Source organism: Rhinolophus hipposideros (assembly GCF_964194185.1).
Source record: "Rhinolophus hipposideros genome assembly, chromosome: 21".
Lineage (NCBI taxonomy): Eukaryota > Metazoa > Chordata > Mammalia > Chiroptera > Rhinolophidae > Rhinolophus > Rhinolophus hipposideros.
Window position 1 is genome coordinate 33200525 of NC_138067.1, and position 23835 is coordinate 33224359.

General features: G+C 55.0%; 3 protein-coding genes across 3 annotated transcripts; 1 reads left to right on the forward strand and 2 right to left on the reverse strand.

Annotated features, from left to right (window-relative positions):
- IL17C (interleukin 17C) lies at window positions 1-1701 on the forward strand (the record flags this gene model as incomplete). The annotated part of the gene is made up of 3 exons (XM_081031483.1): window positions 1-216; window positions 543-877; window positions 1443-1701. The coding sequence occupies 3 exons, from the start codon at window positions 1-3 to the stop codon at window positions 1699-1701; spliced, it is 810 nt and encodes a 269-aa protein (XP_080887609.1).
- A 2098-nt stretch (window positions 1702-3799) lies between these two features.
- Window positions 3800-12836, reverse strand: CYBA (cytochrome b-245 alpha chain). The gene is made up of 6 exons (XM_081030931.1): window positions 12693-12836; window positions 7008-7077; window positions 6354-6428; window positions 5997-6080; window positions 5342-5423; window positions 3800-4704 (listed from the first exon to the last, which is right to left on the reverse strand). The coding sequence occupies exons 1-6, from the start codon at window positions 12748-12750 to the stop codon at window positions 4492-4494; spliced, it is 582 nt and encodes a 193-aa protein (XP_080887057.1). The 5' UTR covers window positions 12751-12836; the 3' UTR covers window positions 3800-4491.
- A 1275-nt stretch (window positions 12837-14111) lies between these two features.
- Window positions 14112-23598, reverse strand: MVD (mevalonate diphosphate decarboxylase). Its single transcript, XM_081031290.1, has 12 exons — window positions 23333-23598; window positions 23120-23215; window positions 22048-22286; window positions 20098-20168; window positions 19558-19672; window positions 19080-19226; window positions 17856-18055; window positions 17461-17535; window positions 17021-17239; window positions 16511-16626; window positions 15459-15567; window positions 14112-14860 (listed from the first exon to the last, which is right to left on the reverse strand). The coding sequence occupies exons 3-12, from the start codon at window positions 22115-22117 to the stop codon at window positions 14780-14782; spliced, it is 1203 nt and encodes a 400-aa protein (XP_080887416.1). The 5' UTR covers window positions 22118-22286; window positions 23120-23215; window positions 23333-23598; the 3' UTR covers window positions 14112-14779.
- Between the last annotated feature and the right edge of the window lie 237 nt (window positions 23599-23835).

Genomic DNA, 23835 nt, shown 5'->3' on the forward strand with positions numbered 1-23835 from the left:
ATGCGCCAGGGACCCACAGGGAGGGGAGGAGGAAACAGCGGCTGGGCACTTCCCAAGGAGGAAGCGCTGCTGGATTTTCCCCAGGTGTGGCTGAGGTATAAAGGACACTGCAAGCCAGCCACAGCCAGGTGCACCGCAGGACCACAGCCAGGTGTGTCCCAGACTGCCATCAGGTGCACTCCAACTGCTCGGAGCCCAGCTGCTGCCACCGTGATGGTGAGCCACCTCTCCCCATGCCCCCATTTGGACGGTGTCATCTGGCCCAGAGGGGTGGCAGTTCCCTGACCCCCACGCTAAAGATGTTGGGATGGGGTCCAGGAAGCCCCCCAAGTCTTAGGGCAGAGCACAGACAGAATCCAGGAGCCCCAGTGTACTGGGGAACGAGGGCTGAGGGGCTAGCCCCTCTGAGCCTCAGTTTCTCTAGCTGTAGAGGCTGGGTGGGCTGTGCCTCATCTTTCCACAAGGACGAGGGCAAGCTGGGATGGCAGCAAGATGCTCCCTTCACTGGGCCCCCTCTGACCACCCACCACCTGTTTCATCAGCTCCTCCCTGGCCTCCTGCTTCTGCTCTGGCTGCCTGCCAGCCTGGCCCGCCATGGACCTCCACTCTGGGGAGGCTCCCACACCCATACTCGTGAGACCCCACGCTGCTACTCAGCCGAGGAGCTGCCCCTGGGTCAGGCCCCGGCACACCTGCTGGCTCGAGCTGCCAAGTGGGACCTGGCTTTGCCAGTAGCCCTGGTGTCCAGCCTGGAAGTGGTGGACCGCAGGAGGCACAACAAGCAACCCCCGACTGGGACCCAGTGCCCAGTGCTGCGGCCCGAGGAGGTATTGGAAGCTGACGTTCACCAGCGCTCCATCTCTCCCTGGAGATACCGGTGAGGGCTATGGGAACTCCCTGGGCACTGGGATCCCCACTGTGTGGCATTGGGGTCCCTCCCCTCTCTGGGCACTGGCTTATTGCAGAGCTCTCTAGCCTCAGTGTTTTCACCTGTTAAATGGGACAAGCACACTCACCTCCATCCAGCCAGGCACCTACCCTGGACAGTGGGGCTCCATTAGATGACCTCCTTGCCGATGTTGTCTCCAAAATCTCAGCCCAGACCTTGGGTATCAGGGTCCTCTGGGATAATTTGGGGGCCCCCACTTGCGCCCCTGCAGAGTTTGAGCTGGGACCAGACGGGAGGGAAGGGGGCTCCTGGAAGCCTCCTCCCCCAGCTTCTGTGCTCTGGGAGGGTACTGGGGATGGGGGCAGGCATCACCTGTTGAGCACGGGCTGCAGGCCGGCCCTCCAGGTGCTACGCACCATCCTCCCTGCAACCTAATGCCTCAGCTCTCACTCAGGCTAGCAGCGCACCTGAGTGCATGGGTAGCCATAGGGGGAAGGAGGGACATGCCCCCCCCCAGGCTCTGGGGCTGGGCCTCACCCATCTGTCCCCGCAGCGTCGACACAGACGAGAGCCGCTACCCACAGAAGCTGGCTGTTGCTGAGTGCCTGTGCAAGGGCTGCATTAGCGCCAGGACCGGCCGAGAGACAGCCGCACTCAACTCTGTCCCACTGCACCAGAGCCTGTTGGTATTGCGCCGCCAGCCCTGCTCTCGGGACGCCACGGGGACACCCACACCAGGGGCCTTCACCTTCCACACTGAGTCTATCCGCGTGCCCATTGGCTGCACCTGCGTCCTGCCCAGGGTGGCATGATGACTGCCAGCCTCAGCTGTCCCCGCCCTGTGCCATGAGCAGGGATCACCTCCCAGACTGGACAGTGGGGATCTCTCTGTGGAGAGGGCCCCTCCTATTTATGTGTATTTATTAGTTATTTATATGCCCTGAGTGACCCTGTTTCTGCTGCCCGGGGTTCCTGAGCAGGTACAGGGACTCCAGGCCTCTGGCTTAAGCACAGTAGAGAATGGACACTGGACGGGCCCGGGGACCGTGTGCTGGTCAGGCCCCACCTGGACACTCAGTTACCCTTTCACAAAAACAGACAGTGAGTCTAGAAGGAACCTTGTTAAGGAACTTCTTAAAACAGAAAAGGTGTTCCGAACGCCCCCACCTCAGTAGACCCCCGGGACTTCCCTCACCCTGTCACTGGTCTCAGGCTGGTCCAGGCCACCCCAAGCTCCCTCTTCCCAGCCCCCTGTATTTCTAAAACAGTTATTTATTGTAAATGTAAATAAATGTTATTACATTGATAAACAGCCCCCAGAGCACAGCATTGGATGGCACAGCAGGGGTGAGTGAAGGCACTCTCCTCACCCTCACCTGTTTGGTTGACAGCCAGCTGGACCCACAGGGGCAGCCACAGGCCTGATTCTGGCGTATCTTTCCCGAAAGGTCTACGCATGAGCCCCAGTTGCATCCAGGCTGGGGAATGGGTTTAAACAAGTACAGCCCAAGTGTACCCTGCTGGCACCTACAGTTTTCACCTGGTGATGTTCATACCACCCGGGGATGGTGTGGGCCTAGGGATGGGCCTCCCTCCCACAGCCCAGTGGTGGTGTAGGCAACCCTGCTGTACCCACGGGTCAAGGGTGTGCCAGGCCTTTGCTATGACAGTGAGCGCCGGGGGCATACCTTTCTGCCTCAGGGACAGGCGTCTCTGAGGATAACTCCCAGGGGGGGTCAGCTCAGGGGGCCAGCAGCCTGGGAAAGCATCATCACCTTCCAGAGTCTGAGTCATGCTCCCTCAGCCCCGACAGAAGCCAAGGCAGTTTCAAAGGCCAGTGCCATGGCCTGGACACCCCCCCTCGGGCTTCTGCCCACAGCTGGTGACCTGCCAGACCAGGGGCAGCGAAGCTAGCTAGCACCACCAGGCCAGATGCCCCCCGGCTGCCTTGATGACCGGGTCTGTGTTCTCACCACGTAAGTCCTAATTAGCGCATTTGGGTGTGTTGAGGTTGGAGGCATTTAGTTCAGGGGCGCAGGAGTGTGTGGCCTCAGCAGTTGTGGAAGGGGCTCTGAGGTAGTTCAGGCTCAGCTACGCCCCCCTGTGGAGCCTGTGTCCCCACCTCTGATGGATAGGCCCAGCCAGCTTTAAGCGTTGACCTCGGGCTGTGAAGGCTGCAGGGCAGTTGTCCGCATCTCCCTTTCTGACCTGTTGTTCTTTCCCACTGATTAACACCTACTGTGTACAAGCACCCAGGAAGAGGGGAGGGTAACCTCCGTCTTGAACCTAGAAGGGCTGTGGAATCAGCACATATTTATATGTACCTGTCACTGGGAATAGAGCAGGAAACAAAAGGGGCAGACTCCCGCCTGCCCGCAGGGCACGCGGGCTGACAGACCAGCACAGAATAAGCAGTAAAGCACTATCTTTGGCGAAGGAATTAAGGACAGTGATTCAGGGAAGGGGGAGGGGCTGCAATTCTAAACAGAGGGTCAGCCCCCGCCCCCCACCTGAGAAAGGCCTGGATGGCCAGCCAGACACAGGTGCTCCAGACGGAGGGAACAGCCTATGCAGAGGCCCTGAGAAGGCAGCGTGCCTGTGTCGGAGGGTAGAGTGGGGAGTGACTGTGGGACCGCGTGCAGAGGGCGTCTGTCCTGCGCCGTGGAAGATTATGGGTTCTGAGCCCGCGCTGGGCCTGACAGCTGCAGTCCTGGGAATGGCCTGCAAGGGGCAGGGCACAGCAGTGGATTTAAGCTGAAGACAGCGCACGGCTAGGTCTGGGGTGCATAAAAGGGCATCAAGGGGGCCTGAGGCTTTACTGATGTTCTGGAAGGCCGGAGTGCTTGTGTCTCGGGGCAAGGCTGGTACAGGAGTGATGGTTGGCCCTGGAACATTAGAGAACCCCCACTTCTGCAAGCAAGATTTACTGAGAGCAGGGGGGCCAACAGGAGGGAGGGATTTAAGGATTTTTCCAGGGTTTGGGGGAGTGAGAGATTGAGGAAAGCCCATCAAGGAGGAAGGGGCTTCCCAGGCTGGGCTGTGAGCTGAAGCCAGGCAAGCTGGGTGGCCACAGGGCTCCCGGCTGGGGAGTGACAGGCGATACCCAGGAGGTCCACGCCGGGCCCTGCCCCTGAAGGCCCTCACCCCCGCTCCCAGCTGGTCGGCCATCCTGGATGACACCAAGGGACGGGGCCCCAAGGTGAAGGCCTGCTGGGCTCCCTGCCCCACCCCCTTGTTCATCGCTTTGCTTGTTCACTCAGCCTCTCAGCTGGGACTAGGGGCCTCCAGAAGCTGAGTCTGGGAAGGTCCAGGAGAGCTGGTGGGGAAACACACACTTACTCCTCTCAGGCCTGGAAATTTCATTTCCAGAGTAGAAACTCAAATACTTGGAATTCCAGATACTGTATTTCATGAAATAGAAGATGCTCTGTGATTTCAAGTGTCACTGAGAAAGATGATCAGTGGCTTCAAATGACACGGAAAGAGGGCCTGTGGTTCCGGAGGGCAAGAAAGGGGGTGGCCTTGGGGTCTGGGTGGGCTGCCCCCCCTCAGGAAGAGCTACTCAAAACAGCAACCGCCTGGGTTGCAGCTCAAGGTGCCTGTCACACAACCTCATCGGTCACTGGAACGGGGTTTTCCTGGGGGCCGCTGGAGACTCCTGTTGTCACCTCCTCCTCCTCACTGAGCTTCTTGCGAGCTTCAGCTGGAGGCCGGGGTGGGGGGTTGCTGGGCGGCTGCTTGATGGTGGCTCCCACCTGTGGCCGCTCCTTGGGCTTGGACTCGATAGGGGTCCACTGCTCACCACGGGTGGCTGCCTGTGGGATAGGGAAACGCTGGGCCCTAGGGGACTACAGGAGCCATCCCTACCCTGACCCCGGGCTCTGCATTCCCCCACTCCCACCAGGGGACAGGGTAGGACCAACTCTGAATTCAATTAAGACCTGAAGGGACTGTAGCTCAGAGAGGTTAAGTAACTGGCTTGAGGCCACACAGCCAGGACCTGGCTCTGCCTAACCTCAAACTGAAGTTATTTTACCATGCCAGGCGGGGCCCCGAGGGGGAGAGGGGACATGAGGAATCCCTGGGTTTCTGAAAGAGCCCCTGGAGGCCACTTTCCAGACTCCCCCAGGAGCAGGACAGGGAGGCCTTGCCTGTGTGTCCATCATGCTGAGTCAGGAAGACAGGTAGCACCCATGGAGGGAGAGGCCCGGGGGGACAGACAAGAGGGCAGGAGCCCACTCACCCTGGACCCACCCTGGCCTGGAGCCTCCCCAAGGCGCCAGGCCTCTTGCGGGGTGAAGAGTGTGCAGCTCAGGGAACTTGCTAAAATGCAGACTCCTAGGCCCCTGGGTCACCACTGTTCCTATTATCACATGAGCAAGGACACAGGCTCCTGGCCTTGGCTCGGCCTGCAGGCGGCTGCAGGGACTGACCACAGTCCACACCACTCACCAGCAGATAGATACCACTTGAGATGGCCAAGCAGGCTGTCCCCAGGATGGTGGCAAGCAGGAAGCCAGCTGGTACTGACAGCCTGGGGAAGAGGGGGGAGAACAAGAGACTCAAAAGGGTAGTCAGCAGATGTCGGCAAGGGGTCCAGGTCTTGGGCAGATGCCACAAGATCTTAGGACAAAACAGACCATAAGTGTGCTAGCCACAGGACCCTGGGTGGAGGGGACATCCAACCCTGCCAAATGCAAGGCTTCTGTGTTTGGGCCCCTCAGCTGTCCTCTGCCTGGACTTGTACCCTAACAAGCTTAGCCTCAGTTGCCATGCTGGGGGGAGGCCCAAGCAGCTGCGTGTTCCAGCCTCACCACAGTCGCCACCAGACACGTGCGTGAGGCAGGTAGCTGAACCACCCAGCTGGGCCCTACCAACCCCAGAACCCTGACTGTTCCTGATTTAAGCTACCAAGGTTTGGGGCGAACTGTTACGCAGTAATACAGGTTTGGGGAAACCACTGGCTACGTCTGGGACCTGGGTTTGTTTGGGAAAACAGCTGGGCTGAGAGGGGCCTGACTCACCCCAAGCTCTCCTATTCAGGCAGCCAGGCCAGTGGGAGGGTCTACCCCACGGCGCTCCTGGGCCTGAGTGGGCAGGGACTCACCCAAGGTGCAGGATGGCACGGACGTAGTAATTCCTGGAGAGGGGCCCGAACAGCTTCACCACTTTCGTCATGTACTTCTGTCCACTAGGCCGAGGGAGAGAGGGAAAGCAGGCTGGGTCCTACTCAGCAACCCCCACTACCCACGCTGCCCCACCGCACCCTGGCTTCCTCCCTTCCAGGGACCACGGGGCCACAGCAGCTGGGCAGGCACCAGCTTCGTCCAAGAGGACGAAGGTGTTGGTGCGATAGCTTCAGAGGGACAGAGCCAGCCTCCTGCAGGACTCCTGACCTGGTGTCCTGCCCTTGTGGGTTCCACCCAGCCCCTAGGATGGGCCCTAGAGCAGGTGGGGGACTCACCATCTCTCCATCGTGGAGCCCTTTTTCCTCTTCCCTCGGGGGTACTCCAGCAGGCAGATAAACACACCTGCCACACTGATTCTGCAGTTAAGGAACAGCCAAGGCCAGCCTGAGGGGCCACAGTGAGAGGCTCTTTGCTGGTGAGAAACAGACGTGTGACAGCAGACGCCTGGGGCTGCATAGCACGGAACAAGTAGGCGGGATTCCACAGGTCTGGCCACTTGGCTGCCTGTCCTGTGCCCTCCCTCCTCCATGCCTGCCTTGGCTTCCAGAGGGCCTACAACAGCTGGCCACAGGGTGGGAGGGGTCAGAGGGGCCCAGCCCATTCCTGGACAGCCCCAGGCAGGCCAGGGGGACAGCTGATAGAAGGGGGTATATAGGGGATTCCTGGGGGCGCTGATACTTCCCACTTCCTCACCAGGAACTAGACAAGTTGCTTCACTGCTTGACAGCAAGCATTGGCTTCCAAAACTGCAGCTGAGCCTATCCTGAGTCTAAAGGGCCCAGGGATGTGAGCAGCACTCTACAAACTGTGAAGTGCTGTGCTCCCAGAGGCACTGGCATCTCTACTCCCAGTCCACGTGCGCTGTCGCAGGCAATGCCAATCTCCTACCCCCACCCTGCCCCATCCTGGGGTTTACAGTAGGAGGATACATGGAGTAGGCGCCAAAGTACCACTGGGTGAACTGGCCAGCAGTGGCCACGATGCCACCCGTGATGAGGACTGTGGGCAGAGGAGAAGCAGGTTAGTAGGAGCCCTGCACTTGTGGGAGGGGCATGCCCCCGTCCCATTCCTGCAGGGGTGCGGTCTGCAGGGGGCTCTGGCCACCTTCCCTTGTACTCCCCCCTCCCACAGCTGGGCCACCAGCCCATCACAGAGAGGCCCTCGTGTCCATCAACACTTATGCCCAGAAAGAGGACCCAGGCAGCTACAGACCCCTGCACATAATGAGACACCTTTCCCTAGGAAGTGGCATGTGAGCTGGAGAAGAGGCTGAAGGAGCCTCGGGTACTGGTGGAGCTGGGCCTGTGTCCCAGGGACTGTGGGGGCACAGCAAGCCTCTGAGCCCTGGGTACGGGAGGCTCGTGGACTCCAGCTTGCACAGTCACTCTTTTTTTTTAATGTTTTATATATATACGTATATACACACATACATGTGTATATATATACATATGTATACACACATATATATACTATATATATATATATTTATTTTTTTTTACTTTTATTTGGGAACAGTGTGTTCCCCAATATTCCAGGGCCCATCAGCTCCAACTTGTTGTCTTTCAATCTAGTTGTGGAGGGCACAGCTCAGCTCCAAGTCCAGTCGCCATTTTCAATCCTAGTTGCTGGGGGCGCAGCCCACCATCCTATGTGAGAATTGAACCAGCAACCTTGTTGTTAAGAGCTCGCTTAGAGCTCGCGCTCTAACCAACTGAGCCATCCGCCGCCCTGAACACTGTCTTGAGCTCTGTGACCGCTTGTGATTTTGTTTTTGCTTTATGCATTTAAATACTATATTGTTGACTGTAGATTTTGTATCTGCTTCATGGAAGCCCTGCCCTCATTGCATGGTGTTTCTGTTTGTCCCTATTTCTGTGTTTCACCTTCATTTTAGTTTTGTCTGATACCGATATTCCTACACCTTTCCTTGGTTAGTATTTGTCAGCTATTCCAACCCTTTATTTTCAGCTCTGTGTGTTCTTGCTACACGTGACACACGTCTGGATCTTTTCTCCCCAGTAATTGTTTTTGCAATTTTGTTTTGCAATTATTTTTGTGGTCAAATATATATAACATAAAAATTTTCCATTTTAGCCATTTTAAAATTAACAGTTGAGTGGTATTAAGTACATTCACACTGCTGTGCAACCATCACCACCCTCCATCCCCAGAATTTCCAGCAATTTATTGAGGTATAATTATTACACACAGTAAAATACACAGGCATAAGCTTGATGCCTTTTTACATGTGTACCCAAGTCAAGATTCCTGTAATCCCAGAAAGTTCTCTTGTGCCCATATCCAGTCAAGACTGGACCCCCAGATCTGGCTTCTTTTGCTTAATGGAAGGCTGTCAAGGTCATTCATGCCGTTTGGGTGGATCACTTTTTCTTATAGAGTTGTTTCTATTGTATGAATTTATCCATCCTTCCGTCTTGGGGAAATGTCAGTTGCTTCCAGTTTGGGGCTATTACGAATAAGCTGATATAGGTGAATTTTTAACCAATCCGATAGTGTACTTAACAGATTTCATGGACTGTGATTGCAGATCATTGAATTTATTTTAATTGTAATTTATTTTATCTTATTTTGTGTTTTCTCTTTAACAAGTGCTTTTGTTGCTTCTCCTGCCTCCTGTTGACTTGATCAAACTTTAATTTTAAAATTCCTCTTTCTGAACCACATGTAGAATGTTTAACTTCAATCTCATCCCCACATTCCTCATTATTATTAATTATTTACAGTCAATAGTCACCAATATCTTCCTTCTAGCACCCCAGTGCTTTCTTCTGGATTCAAGATTCAATTTCCCTCTTCCTGAAGGACATCATTTAGTCATCCTTTTGATGAGGATACCCTCATTAGCAGCCACTCTCTGGATATTTGAAAATACTCTCATTCTGAATGACAGATCATCTGGATATTAAATTCATGTTTTTGTCTGAGCACCAAGGATAATATTCCATTGTCTTCTGGCATCTACTGATGATAAGAAGTCTGAAATCAGTCTTAAACTAATCCAGTTTTCCCCTCTGGTAAATTTGAAGATTTTCAGGGCGGCCGGATGGCTCAGTTGGTTAGAGTGTGAGCTCTGAACAACAAGGTTATGGATTCAATTCCCGGCAATTGGACTTGGAGCTGAGCTGTGCCCTCCACAACTAGACTAAAGGACAACGACTTAGAGCTCATGGGCCCTGGAGAAACACACTGTTCCCCAATATTCCCCCCCAAAATTTAAAAAATAAGTAAAAGCATCTGACCCTCGAAATTTCTTTAAAAAACAAAAAATGAAGATTTTCTTTCATGGTCTGTAATTTTATTACAATGTGTCCAAGAAGGGATTTATTTTCCTTTATTTTATAAGGAACTTTCTTTTCTCCTTCAATATCGGAAACGCTCATTATCTCTTTCACATTACCTCCCTCCAGTCTATTGATTCTCTCCTCCAGAACACCCAATATATATGTTGGGTCTTCCTGTACTATTGTACGACTCAACTTCTTTCAGCTACATTCTGTGAGGTTTTCTTAGATTCATCTTCCACTTTAATAATTTTCTTATCATCTATAGATAGTGTTTAATTCATCCATTAACCTTTAATGACTTTATATTTTTTATTTCTAGACATTCTATATTAGTCATTATTTGCATTGTCCTCTATAATTTTCTACTCCTTTATCCCCTTGAACATAACCATCTGTTTAAACATGTACACGTATTCTTAAGTCTCTCCCAAAGGGCACTGGTAGTTGTGGTTTTAAGGAGGCACATTTTCCTGTTTAATGGTGCCTGCTTCCTCAAACGGTGGGTGTGTTTGTGAGCTGTGCCCAGCAGGATGTTTTCTTGTGGCAGGCTTGTGTCCTGGTTAAGGAAATGCTCTTACAGTTTCACATTTGCTTCTATAGGTTTCTCCAGTCCTGAATGGAGACTATCTGAATTGCTTGGTCAGTGGTCCTTGTAGCACAGGGTAGAGTAGATTCAGCCTTCATCCCATGCATACTGTGTTTCCCCGAAAATAAGACCTAGCCGGACAATCAGCTCTAATGAGTCTTTTGGAGCAAAAATTAATATAAGAACCTGTCTTATAGTGAAATAAGACCGGTTCTTATGTAATAGACCAGGAATATAATATATAATTAATATACTATAATATAGTATAATTTAATATAAGACCTGGTCTTATAGTAAAATAAGATCCGGTCTTATATTAATTTTTGCTCCAAAAGACACATTAGAGCTGAATGTCTAGCTAGATCTTATTTTAGGGGAAACACGGTAGCACAGGCCTGAGCTTCCAGGGGTTTTGCCTTGTTTGTTGCTTTTTTCATCCAGGCCCTGGCAGCAGATGGCTGCTTCCTGAGGCATGCTGCTTAGTTTCAGCCCTTTTACACACAGAGGCTCCAAAATCCCACTGGGTAAAAACCCGAGCATTTGTTGGTCCCAATTCCCTAAGCACCCCTTCCCACCACCTTGAAACCTCACTCCGCTTTTGTTGCCAGAATTATTTCCCATCCTTGGAGTTGAGCTCAGCTATATATTAACTCTTTTGGTTTGCTCATCAGCACTTCTGTGAGTTGGAAGAGGGCGGGGTGGTCTCTCCATGTGTTCAGTCAGTATAAGGTCCACTTGCCTTTTGGGGTGTGATTTTCCCATCCTGAGCCTCAGTTCTGCTGCTTGCCATCAGCAAAAGGGGAGCAAAGACATCACTGGCTGACCAGGAGGTGTGAGGGCTGACAGTGCACTGCCGTGTGCAGGGGCCCTTGAAGTGAATGTAGGGACGAAGCAGGAGCAAGACAGATAAGGCCTCAGTTCTCTTGGGGCTTATAGTCTCAGGAGGGGACAGAAATAAACATCAGAGATGGTGAACTAGAACAAGAGACTGTGACAGAGTGCTCTGGAAAGACTTTTCTAAGCAGGTGACATTTGAACTGAGAAATGAACGGCGGAGCCAGCCCTGGATGTTTCAGACAGAAGAAACCGCTTATGCAAAGGTCCTGGGGTACACCTAGGAAAACAGAGAGGACGCCTGTGCAGTTGGAATGACAGAGAAGGGAGGGGGACAGGGACAGAGCAGTCAGAAGCTGGCTTTTATTCTTCGCAATTGGACCCACTGGAGGGTGTTCAGCAGGAGGGGACATGATCTAATTAGATGGAATTTTCTACAATAAGAAAGAAGTCTGTTGGGCTGGCCCGGTGGCTCAGGCGGTTAGAGCTCCATGCTCCTAACTCTGAAGGCTGCCGGTTCGATTCCCACATGGGCCAGTGGGCTTTCAACCACAAGGTTGCCAGTTCAGCTCCTCGCGTCCCGCAAGGGATGGTGGGCTGTGCCCCCGGCAACTAACAACGGCAACTGGACCTGGAGCTGAGCTGCGCCCTCCACAACTAAGACTGAAAGGAAAACAACTTGACTTGGAAGTCCTGGAAGTACACACTGTTCCCCAATAAAGTCCTGTTCCCCTTCCCCAATAAAATCTTAAAAAAAAAAAAAGTGAGAAGAACTATCTAACTTACTGACTTCTCACTCACTCTAGACGCCAACAAACTCAAGGGGGACCCCAGACCATTGGGCTTCATGACCCAAAACTGCTCACCCCAAAATGTGATCTTACAAAAATGTGATCTTACAGTTCAAGGGACAGAGAGACTTCATTTATATCTGCTCCCTTCCCTCCCAGAGCTTCACCAGACTCCTGTCCCCAGCTGGCAGAGGGGCCTCAGGGTGGGTCCCAGGGGAATGGTGGTGGGCTAGGCCCCTCCTCATCACTACATTCCCCGCCGTCTTTCCACCCACTCACTCCCACTGGGTGCAGGTCCTTCCTGGAAGTGGCAGGTCCCCAGAGGCAGGCAGAGCCTCTGGGCAGCTTCCTCTTGCCTCAGACTCTGCCTGGGCCGTCTCACCATCCCTGAGAGGTTCCACTTCCAAGTACAGCACAGAGGTGCAGACCCCACTGTGTTTTCACCAGAGCTCCTGAACACAGGCTCAGCGTGACTGAGGACGCCTGCCATCCTTCCCCAGAAGCATTCTCTGATAGTTGGGCTGAGAGGGGTCCCTCTGGGCTGTTTTAGATGTCCTGTAAAGGCTCAGGGCGGGGGAGGGAGCCCCTCACGACCCCTGGGGTAAAGCCCCACTCCAGGACAGGAGGAACAGGAGGAGCTGGTGGTCCTGCCAAGTTTTCCCAATCCTGGAGGGTGGTAACTCCCCGGAAAGCACCCGGGGTGAAGGCCTCTTCCCCTAGGGCTGCAACTTCCTCTATCGGTGGCGTGAGGTCCGGGTGGGGTGGAGGGGGTGAAAAGGGGAAAGCGGAAGGGGGGAGGGGACGGGGCGCGGGCATCTGCGGGGACAGGAGGGTCTCCGGGCCACCTCCCTAGCCCGAGGTCTCCCACTGCGGGGCAGCCCCAAGCCCACGTCCCCGCCACGCAGCAGCAGGTTTCCGCATCAGTCTCGGGGACCCCCACCGCAGGCTTCAGCTCCCGCCTCCCGCCCGCAGCCCCGTCTCTGACTCTTCGGGACCCTGGCCCCGCGGCCCTGTTCCCAGCCCACCCGGTGCCTCGGCCTGCAGCCTGGGGTCGGCGGTCCCCGCCCCGCCCCGCGTGCCAAGCCCGGGCTCACTCACTCAGGCCAGACGCCAGCGCCTGCTCGTTAGCCCACATGGCCCACTCGATCTGCCCCATGGCGCCGGGCACCGCGGTTCGGCTTGGCTCCGCTGGGACACTGCGCCCCGCGCGCCGGCCGCCTCCCAGCCCGAAGTTCCGGCTCCACCCCCACCCTGGCCCCTAGTTCCTCGGGTGCAGCCCCGCCCCGCCCCGAGTTCCGGTCCCGCTCCCAAGTGACAGGCCCAGACGGCAGGGCGCCGAGGCTATTGCGGTGCTCGGGAGGTCTGCTCCGCCCGCCAGAATTTTTGCTTGCGGCTCGGAGGGGCCCCCTGCCTCACTTCCCCGGGGCAAACCGCGGCCCCCACCCACTTGGTGCCAGGCTCCTCTCCTGTCCGCTCCCAGCCTGGTCAACCTGGGACATCCTAAGCATCGTTTGGGGGTCTTGGACATAGGCAGAGAGGGGACCCAGTGAGAGGGACACCTGCTTCAGAAGGCAAAGTGCCCTCCTAATGCTGGGCTCTCTTAGGTGCCTACAGAGGATGGTGAGCAGGCCAGGTTCCCAGAAGGGTTTAAACGTCCAGAGATTTCACCATGCCCACTGTGGGGGGAACTCCCCTCAAGGGAGGACCTCAGACCAGGAGTCAGAGCCTGGGGGACCCCTCCCTGGAAGTCAGTGCCCAATACTAAGGTCAGTGGCGGGCCCAGCGCCTACTTCCTCATCTGGCCCTCGGCTGATGCAAGTATGGTGAGCAGCCCTGCCCACGGGACTAACTTAGGGGAAGGAAATGGGGTGTACAAAGCTCCTGGGAAAACCCAGAATGTTGGAGTGCTGGCTCTGTCTGTCCGTTTGTCATCTCCCTCCTCTGCCCACCCCCTTCAGAGTCAGCAGCAGTAGCCGACTCTCCGGGGGAGAGACAGGAAACCGGGAGGCAGGTCAATAGGTGTAAGTGTCCACTCTCCTCTTCCTCTGAGCCAACTGTGCTGAAGCTGGGAAAGTGGAGAGGAGTTGGATGACCTGCACACTAATGGAAAAACTCATTTAGAAGTGCAAGCGATTCCTGGGGTCCAGAACCCATAAGCTTCTGGGCGGAGGGAAACCCTCCTGAATCAGTGCTCCTCCCTGCAAACCTGCTTCCCACTTTCGAAACTTCATGGGCTGGGAACTTAAAGCCGGACCCAAACCATGTCCCCATGCCTGTCAGAGCCATAGCCACTGAATGTGGCTTGTGGCCCTGGGGGTGGCTGTGTGCTGAACATCCATCACAGGGCTGGGCAATGAGGGGACCTTGGGAGAAGGCAGCTTCTTCAGGAGCAAGTCAGCAAATGGGCAAGTTCTAAGTTCTCTCCTCCTGCAGGAGGCACGCAGCCCGCACTCTCCCCACCCCTCCCGCTGAGCGCTGCCCACTGCCTACACAGCAACACTGGTTACACAGAAGCACGCCAGGCCCAATCAGCAACGCTAGCTTTATTCCCCGTGGTCTGTTGACAGGGCTCCCTGTGACAACGCACCATGGTGCTGCTCTCCCACCTCCCGTTGGAGACAACTCCTGGTCTTTTTATGAAGAAACATTCCATCCACACCCAGTGGCCTGAGCTCTGGCAGACGAGCTGGGACAACTGTCATGTTCAAAGCACTTTATGGAGGGCTGTGGAGCCTACAGAGGCAGCTCCCTGCAGAGACTGGTCCTCCAGCTCCATGGAGGGTTGCCAACTCCCCATCATCTCCGGTGGCCCAGCTCCTGTTTTAGTCAGTGGAAGTGGCCCCAGGGCTGAGGGCCAGACATCCTTCAGGGAGACACACCAGCACTCACCACCATCAGCTGGGTCCCCCACGTCCCACATCTGACCCCAGTCCTCATCTCAGCACAGTACTGGTGCAGGTGGGAAAGGTGAGGCACTTGGTGGGGGGCCCGTTCCTGACCAGCTGGTGCCTGCAAGTGGTCACTCCACTGCCCCCATTCAGCCACGGCATACTGCCTGGCCTGGGGCAAGGTGGCCACCCACCAGCCCCCAAAAGCATAGCACAGGCACCGCCACAACCAGCTCCCCAGTCCCAGCAAAGCGGCCCTTCTCCAAGCAGTGGCCAGGGCTCCTGTCGAGGAACTGGTTAAGCAGCTGGCTTCGGCAGGCCGTCGGGGCCCAGGAGGTGAGCGTGAGGATCATCCAGGATTTGAGGCCCGGGTCCCACCTGGCAAGTAGAGAAATCAGTGTCAGGTTGGGATGACAGGGAGGAACAGGTGGAACCCCCAACTCCCAGGTCAGAAGCTGACCACCCGTGTGGTGATACCCTGGCCCTGTGCCCAACTTCCTCAGACAGAGCCACATGGTGTCTCGGCCTCTGTCACCCAGAGACAGTGAGGGGTAGAGACCGAGGCCTAGGCACCCGAGGTCATGGGGACTTGGAATCGAGGATCTGAGTGAAACCCCGGCTCGGCCACTCTGAGCAGGAATCTTGATCTGGTTCCAGTGGGCGAGCCCTGAGGGTCCTCGGACTCCTAGCACCTGTCTCCTGGAGTCTTCGCATTCCCAGCCCCACCTGCCCCCTCAGCACTGGGAATGCTCCCCAAACCTCACAGGGTGTCTTAAAATGTTCACGTTGAGAGCGAGTGAGTGAAACAAATCATAGTGGACCAGATGCCTTGAAAACAGAAGTGTGGTACTCCTCCTTTTGCTGTTATTCTTAGCAACCTGGCTACCCACCCCAGATGAAGTGGGGGTGAAGGGGAGTCCCTTCACCGGGTAGACGTGCCAGGTCTGAGTCCTCAAGGGCCGGTGCCAGGCCTCACCTGAGTGGCAATGATGTATTTGATGTCGCCAGGGGTGGGGTCCATGTCCAGGGCAGCTTTAAGCTCGTCTGAGAGCAGGGCAGGCCTCACGGGCAGCCCTTTCAGAAACCTGGGGAAAGGAAGGCATGAGTGTGCTGAGTCCACTGATAGGAAGAATGTAGGACACGCAGACCCAAGAGACAGGAAGGGGTGTGACTGCTGTGGAGTGATGAAAAATTCTGGAACCAGACAGAAATGCTAGTTGCAAAACACTGAATGTACTTAATCCTGCTGAAGTGTACACTTTAAAGTGGTTAAAATGGTCACCTTTATGTTTATGTGTATTTTACTGCACACACACAAAAACTAAGCAGGAATGAGCAAGGACCTGGCTGGGGTCACTGTGAGAGGAAGGTTTCCCGGAGGTTTTAAGTTCATCCCTGGCCTGGGGTTACTGCTCCACCCAGTAGGGTAACACGACTTAAGAAGAAAATACCTCAGGTCAAGCATGAGTCCATTACCATGTCCCTCAGAACAGGAAAACCTGCACACTACCCACTGGGGTGACAAGGGCAGAGAGCAGAGCTTCTAACGAGGGCACCAGCCGCCTCGGGGGCCATCATGGTTGTGTGGTCTGTGCTGCTTGGTAAGGAAGTTAGTATTCCAGCCTCCCCACTCACTTGGGGTAGTCAGTACTACCCCAATTATGGAGACAGAGAAAATGACCCAGCACACTTCCAACACCCCTACAGGAAGGTGTCCCCACACTGAGAAAGGACCATTAAAACAACGGGTAGGAAGAAATCCAAATGCTCCGTCCCCATAGTGGGGCTGCGAGTACTCTCCACCTAGGAGCCATGACACTGCATGTGACCGTCTCTGTGACCATGGGGCTGGGGTGTATGAGGAAGAAGAGTCCATGGTCACAGCAAGGCATACTTGGTGACACACAGCCTGTGGTCCCCTGTGAGACTCCCCATTCAGCACCAGCCTTAGGTGCAGCTGTCCCGAGCTCAGCAGGAGACCCTGCTCCTCCCTCCATGGCCTCACAAATGGGGGGACCCACAACTCACTTGTCTCCATTTGACTCAGGGGGGAAGCTGTGCCTCACGGCGGCCACAAACTCGGCCACAGTGTCGTCCAGGGTAAAGATCACAGCATTGGGGCCCGCGTCAAACGTGTACGCCACCTGGAACCCATGCGGTCAACGTCATTGCCTGAACAGTGGCTCCACCCCCCTCAAGCCCTCTCATCTGCCATGGAGACCCGGGAACTCCCACAGTGCCTAGGGGCCAACTGGGAGTGGAGTGGTGGCACCTCTGCCCGCCAGCTAAGGGTGTCAGGGGGAGGTGGTCACCCACACCAGTGCTTTAGAGTTTGGGCTGCGATCCCTTAGTGGGTCAGGCAACCAAAATGAAACAGTGAAACGGAAACCGTCAGCGCCCTGCACACAGGGATGTAAAGCAGGTTCTGTGAAGCTTTGTCACAGCCAAGCGTGTGCTGGGACACGACATGGTGTTACTGAAGCTCACTGCCTCAAGCCCACTCCACAGGTTTCCAGGGCCACCCCGGCCCCGCCTTGCCTTGGTCTGCCCATGGTGGCTGTTGAAGCAGTGCACCAGGTGGATGATGCGCCTGGACACGTCGTTGAGGTACGAGATGGGCGGGAAGGTGTCCAGGCAGGTGGCGTGGAACTGGTTGCTGTCTTTCATGGTCAGCTGGCCAAAGCCCTGGAAGTCCCTCTCTTTGATATAGCGGGTCATCTCTGCCATGCGAGCCGGCACCACCGCCTCGGCCCGGAACTGCAAGGCACAGGCGTTTCCCCATGAGGCACTGGCCGCTTCACAGCACAGCAGCGGGAGCACAGGCTCTGGGTCAGCACCCGCCCAAGTCTCAGCATCCATGCACGTGTCCAGCAGAGCAAATGAGCTCAGCTTCGGAGGACGTGGGTAGAGTCTGGCGAGTGTCCTGACATGCAGGTCATGCCCTGGGGAGATGGCACCTGACCCAGCACTGGCCTTACCCTGAGCAAGGGGCTGGTCTCCACGCTGGTCTGCATGCCCACTGTGCTGCTAGTTGGCTTCTTCTCAGCGCTCACCTGCACTGAGGGAAAGACAGTCTGGACCTCATTCTGAACACCCATCCCGTCTCTCCCTTCCTCAGCTGCTGCAGACAGCAGGGTGGGAGCCAGTGCTCCTGATCATGGAGACCTCCTGACAAAGGCAGAGATGACAGAGATCTGGCAACGGCAGCATCTAGACCAGCAGCCCCCTTGCCACGTTGGAGTCATTCCTGAATGCTCCACCAAGAGTCGTTTTTCTTATCCCCACAGCGAGCTCAAGAAGCAGGTCTCTTCTCCCTCCTCCTGCTCCCAGCTCGGCCCAAGAGGACCCCATGCTCCACAGTGGTCTCACTTACCACAAGGATGAGGGCTCGGAGCTCGGGCCAGTGCAACTCAGAGGCGACCTGCCGGGCAATGCTGTCCTTCCCGTCGGCCTGCTCCCCCATCTGCCACTCCACAAAGCCGCCATATAGGCTCCGGCAGGCACTGCCAGAGCCCCGGCGAGCCACTTCGGAGAGGTCATGCTCAACCCCATAGACTTGGGCCAGGGCATAGGCTGTAAGCACAGGAGAGAGAGCAGGCGAAGAGAGGAAGACTCAGATTCAGAGGGAAGGGGGTGCCAGCCCAGGCTGTGCTTGGCACCCCACAAGAAATGAGAAATTCTGAGACGACAGAGCTTCAGTCACCAGCTCCCACGGTTAGCATTCACCTGCTCACCCATGCACCCATCCACGTGCTCATACACTCAATGTTCTCAAGTGCACGCACTGGACATACCAAGACCACCAGAGCCTATGGAGTGGAACCACTCTTAGGGACATATAGGACTGAGTGCCAAGAGGCTAGAGAGTTTCTCCGAGGAGTAGTACGGAATTAGGCTTTGAGGGGTGCGGTCTGGGGCAGGGACCAAAGCACAGAGGCCTGAAAAATGTGCACCCTTGGGGTGGCCGGCACACTGGGTGCCGGAGCAGGACTGGGCTTGATCAAGGGTCTGATGCCAGGACTCAGAGCTGGGGGTCCATGAGGCAAGCCCTTTGCCTCCAGATATTGGCACCCCCTCCTGGCCTGGCTGACCCACCTGCCGGCCCCCAAAGATGGTTCAGGCGTGGGCATATGAGCCAAGCCAAGCCAGCAGGCATCATCCCTGGGGTTTTCATTGGGCCCAGGTTCATCGGGGTTTTCACTAGTCTCAGTGGCTATGAGGACAGTGCGAGCCTAATGGCCACCACTGTGGTGACCAGTTTGCCCCTAGGTGGGGAGGGCCTGCTGGAGAGTGAGCCATCACAGAGGACAGCAAGCCAGGACTTCAAGGGAGAGAAGTAGATGCCCAGTGAGCCTGCTGAAGAGTCTGCGGTCAACTGCACCCTTTGAATTCTGTGACGTAAGCCAAGAAATTGTCCCTACTTTAGGCTTCAGCCAGTTTGAGGTGGGCTTCTATCACGTACAACCTAGAGGGTCCAACACGTCGAGTCCTTGGAAGATTTTAATGTTCAGATATGTGAGACAAGCAAGGCCTTGGCCTCATGTGGTGGGGGCTCCCTGAAGGCTGCAAGAGCGTGAGTCTCCCTCTGGGAACCCACCTAGGCAGGCATAGCCTGCAGCGGAGGACGCCAGGCCTGCGGCCGTGGGGAAGTTGTTCACCGATGCAACGTGGACCTTGTAGCTGAGGCTGAGGGGCGGCGCGTCCTTGTCATCGGCGCTCCTCCGCTTCCGGGCCAGGCGGCGGACTGTGGAGAAGGGGAGAGAGCCACTGGGCAGAGCTGTCCCGACCTGCTCCTGGCATCTTGCCTACCGCAGATAAGAGGCACAGCTGACACTGGGCCTCTGCTGCAAATTCCTCCTGCAGGCCTCCTCAGGGAAAGCCCTAGACCCCAGACCCAACCCCGGCTGTGCTAACAGGCACCCTTCTCCATCCCCTGGGGGCTCGGAAAGCTGGGTGGGGAGTAAAGAGGCAGCAGCACCTGCTGTGCTTCTCAGTCCCCAACTAGCAAGGAAGGGACAGAGGGGAAGGAACAGGCTGGATCTGACCCCAACATCCCATGTCGGACCCCCACTCACTCTCCCTCAGGCAGGCTTGGATGCGTGGCTGCCCCACATCTTCCTTCCGGCCATTGAGCCAAATCTGGTCCTCGGTGAAGTCCTTGCTAATGACAGCTGTTGTGGTGGTTTTTAACTAGAAAAGAAAATGCAGAGCCACCTCAAGGGTGGGGGCCCACCCAGCACCCCTTTCTGCTCGGGAGGCCTTTCCTGCCATGGCCCATCACAGTTGCTCACTCAGGGACAGGGACAGCCTGGCTGGAAAATGGGAGGTCAAGGCCAAGGCAGAGATCAGGCAGTGGGCCCGCTGGACCCTAGCCCTAGTCTCCCTACCCATTTCCCACAGTAGAGCCACTGGGTCAGGCACGAGAATGAAGGGACAGGACCTCAGAGGAGACCCAAGGGCGTAGGCATGTGCATGCGTGTGTGATGAGCATTCCCAACAGTGGGCATGGAATGGACACAGTTCACGGACTAGGGATTTATTGTTACCAACTGTTAAAAGTTTAGCCATAGTTTAATAAATGTTTATCTTGGCGTTTATTGCCAATCTGTACTAACCTGGTCCTGGTGCAAAGTGACACTCAGAGACGAGTTGATGGGCAGGATCAGCTCCTCATCTCGCTTTCCCCCTGAACAGACAACCCAAGACAAGACCAGTCAGTTTGCCGGCTCTGCAAACCAGGACACCGTTGCCCCCACCCACCAAAGCCCCATTCACCCCCATTCCCATCATATAGCTCCCTCATCTGCCTGGACCCTGCTCTCTCAATTCACAACTTAAATCCTCTTTCTGCTGTGCTGTGTGTGCACCCACCCTCAGGAAGCCCTCCTGGATTGCTCCCCACTTCACTGAGCTCCAGGTTCCCCAGCAGAGCTGGAGGCTAACCATCTCCCTGCTTCATTGTTTGTTTTATTTTCTTTCACTCAATTGACAAATCACCTTGGAGTGCCTATCAGGTACTAAGTGCTCAACTGTGAGGCTTTTGCCTTCTTTCCAACATGAGGAGCCCCAGTCACTGAAAAAACCTCAAATCTCCTGTACTGTCGTGTGGGGTCTTTGGGATGGTAGGCAGTTACAGGAAATAATAATACTCATACCTGGCAGGTGATCTATGACAGCCCAGAAAAAAAAAACCCATAAATACACCCATCTGATATCTTTTAAAAGTGCAAAAGCAATTCAGTGGAGGGACAGCCTTTTTGGCAAACACTGCTGGACATCATAGGCCAAAAATGAACCCTGACCCAAGTCTCTTACCTTATACAAAAAACAAACCAACAAAAAACCTCAAAATAAATTGCAGGCTTAAAATTTTGAATGTAAAACTATACAAGTTTTAGCAAAACACAAGAGAAAATCTTTAGAGTGTAGGGTTAGGCAAAGAGATCTTAGACGTCTCACCAAAAGCATGATCCAAAAATAAAAAGACTAATAACTGGAATTCACCAAAAAATTTTAAATTTGGCTGTTTGAGAGACCCTCTTAGGCGGATGAAAAGACAAGTTACAGAGTGGGAGGAAATATTTGCAAGCCATTTATCCACCAAAGAATCAGTATCTAAACTACATAATGACTCTCAAAACTCAATGGTTAAAAAGCAAACAATCCAATTAGAACATGGATGAAAGACAGGAAGAGATATTTCACTGAAGGGGATACAGAGAGAGCAGATAAGCCCATGAAAAGGTGTTCAGCATCACTGGCCAGTAGAAAAACACACACTAAAACCACGAAGTGTCACCTAAAACAAAAACCAGTGACCACACCAAAAGCAGAACAACTAGATCACCTATACACAGGTGGGGGCGTGCAAAACAGTACAGCCATTCGGGGAAAACAATTTAACAGTTTCTTTAAACATACAACTACCCTATGACTCAGCAATTACACTCCTGGGCATTTATCCTAGAAGAATGAAAACTTATATTCACCCAAACACGAAAGTTTATAGCAGCCTTATTCCTAATAGACCAAAGCTGGAAACCACCCTGCAGCCTTTCAAAAGCTGTATGACTAGGCAAACTGGGGCCCATCCACACCAGGCGACTCTGCACTAAAGGAACTTAGTACTGGGGCCGCTACCACCTGCATGAACCTCCAGAAATTATAGTGAGTGAAATGAGCCAATCCCCAAATGCTACATACTAAACGATTCCATTTACGGAGCACTCTTGAAAAGAGAACAGGCTACAAATGAAGAACAGGCCCGAGGTGGCCGGAGTGGGCGTGACCGTGGCAGCTGAGTCCCCCCTGGGGGATGGACGTCCAGTGTGGACAGTGACACCCCCCCCCAAGTGTCCCGGCTGCAGCGTAGGTCCGGGATTCCCACGAGAATTCCTACGGGATTCTCCACCCCGCCGGGCCGGGTGGAGAGCTGGGATGAGTGCTCACAACTGCACGTGGACCTCCAACCGCGTCCTCACAAGAGGCGGCGAGCCCAGGCCGCCTGCAAGGACCCATCCAGTCCACCCGCGCCAGGCTGTCGCACCCACGGCCCGTGCACTCACAGTACTTGATGACCGCGATGTTGATCGGCGCGGTGCAGGTCACGGCCACGAGCGACTTGTCCGAAGCCATGGCCGAAGAACACGACAACTACAGCGCACAGCCTTCCGCGCTCCCGATCAGCGCCCCAGCTGTCCCCTCCATTGGCCCACGCGACCCCAGCTGTTCGTGCGCCGTCCAATCAGCAGCGGATCCGGCCCACGCTCCACCTCTCAGCCAATGAGCGGGATCGGACGATGAACTGCCGAGGAGGAGCCCGCATCAAGGTTCTGGCAGGCACAGGCCCGGGTCTGCGCAGGCGCGGCGCCCCCGCAGGCCCCCCCGTCGGGGAAGCGTGGGGAGTGCGCAGGCGCGGGGCGGGGGCTCTCCGGGAGCCGCGCGGGTGGGAACGCGGCGGCGGGCTGCGTCTGAGTGGCTGTCCAGGCTGAGAGCAGCCTGAGCAGGCCCGGAAGGGCAGACATCCCAGCAGCTCCGGACGGAAGACTCGGGTCACCGCGCCGGGGTGTTCCCGGGGCCGAAGGTTAAGCAGGTGCCAGCGCGGCTGGCTGCTCGCGACCCGCCGGCTTCTTGCCGCTGCCTGGGGTCTCCCGCGTCCCGCGGCGCGGCTCTGGGGACCTTCTGTAGCCCCGCCCCCCGGGGGGTCCCACGACCGCCTAGCCCTACCAGTGCCACTGCGTGGGGGCGGCTAAGGGATGGACTGCTTCAGAGACAGGCGCTTTCAAACCTCTCTCCCCTTTTCCCATACAATTAAGGATTCTTTCCACGGTTGAAGTGGATTGCCACGTTTATACGTGCATTGGCTTTTTTCTTGTGATAAACTGCGCCTAAGTGAGATTGGCCATTTTAACCTTTTTTAAGCATACAGTTCTGTGGCCTTGAGTACATTCCCCTTGATGTACACCCATCACCACCGTCCCTCCCCAGAACTTGGTCATTCTACACCGAAATTCCTTCCCCATTGAACGGTACCTCCCCACCTCCCCGCTTTCCTGCATAGAGATTGACTTCTGGCTTTAAAATGGTTCCGGTGCCAGTCAAGATAGTGAACATTAAGAGTAATATGAAGTTTCTCACCTTGGACCCTCTTACAGTTTCCGTGTGTCTTTCCATCTTCATTTTATGCACAACACAGGCCTGCCTTGGAGATATTGTGGGTTCAGTCCCAGACCACTGCAATAAAGTGACTCTCATGAATTTTTGGTTTCCCTGTGCATATAAAACTTACATTTACACTATACTGTAGTTTATTAAATGTGTAATAGCATGTCCAAAAAAACATGTACATACCTGAATTTAAAAATACCTTTCTGGGGGCCGGCCCGGTGGCTCAGGCGGTTGGAGCTCTGTGCTCCTAACTCTGAAGGCTGCCAGTTCGATGTCCACATGGGCCAGTGAGCTCTCAACCACAAGGTTGCCGGTTCAACTCCTGCAAGGGATGGTGGGCTGTGCCCCCTGCAACTAGCAACGGCAACTGGACCTGGAGCTGAGCTGCACCCTCCACAACTAAGACTGAAAGGACAACAACTTGAAGCTGAACGACACCCTCCACAACTAAGATTGAAAGGACAACAACTTGACTTGGAAAAAAGACCTGGAAGTACACACTGTTCCCCAATAAAGTCCTGTTCCCCTTCCCCAATAAAATCTTTAAAAAAAGAATACCGTTTTGCTAAGAGGTCATCTGAGCCTTCACTGTGTGGTTATCTTTTTGCTGGTGGAGGGTCTTGCCTCAATGTTGATGAAAACACAGTATCTGTGAAGCGCAATAAAATGAGGTATGCCCGTACAAG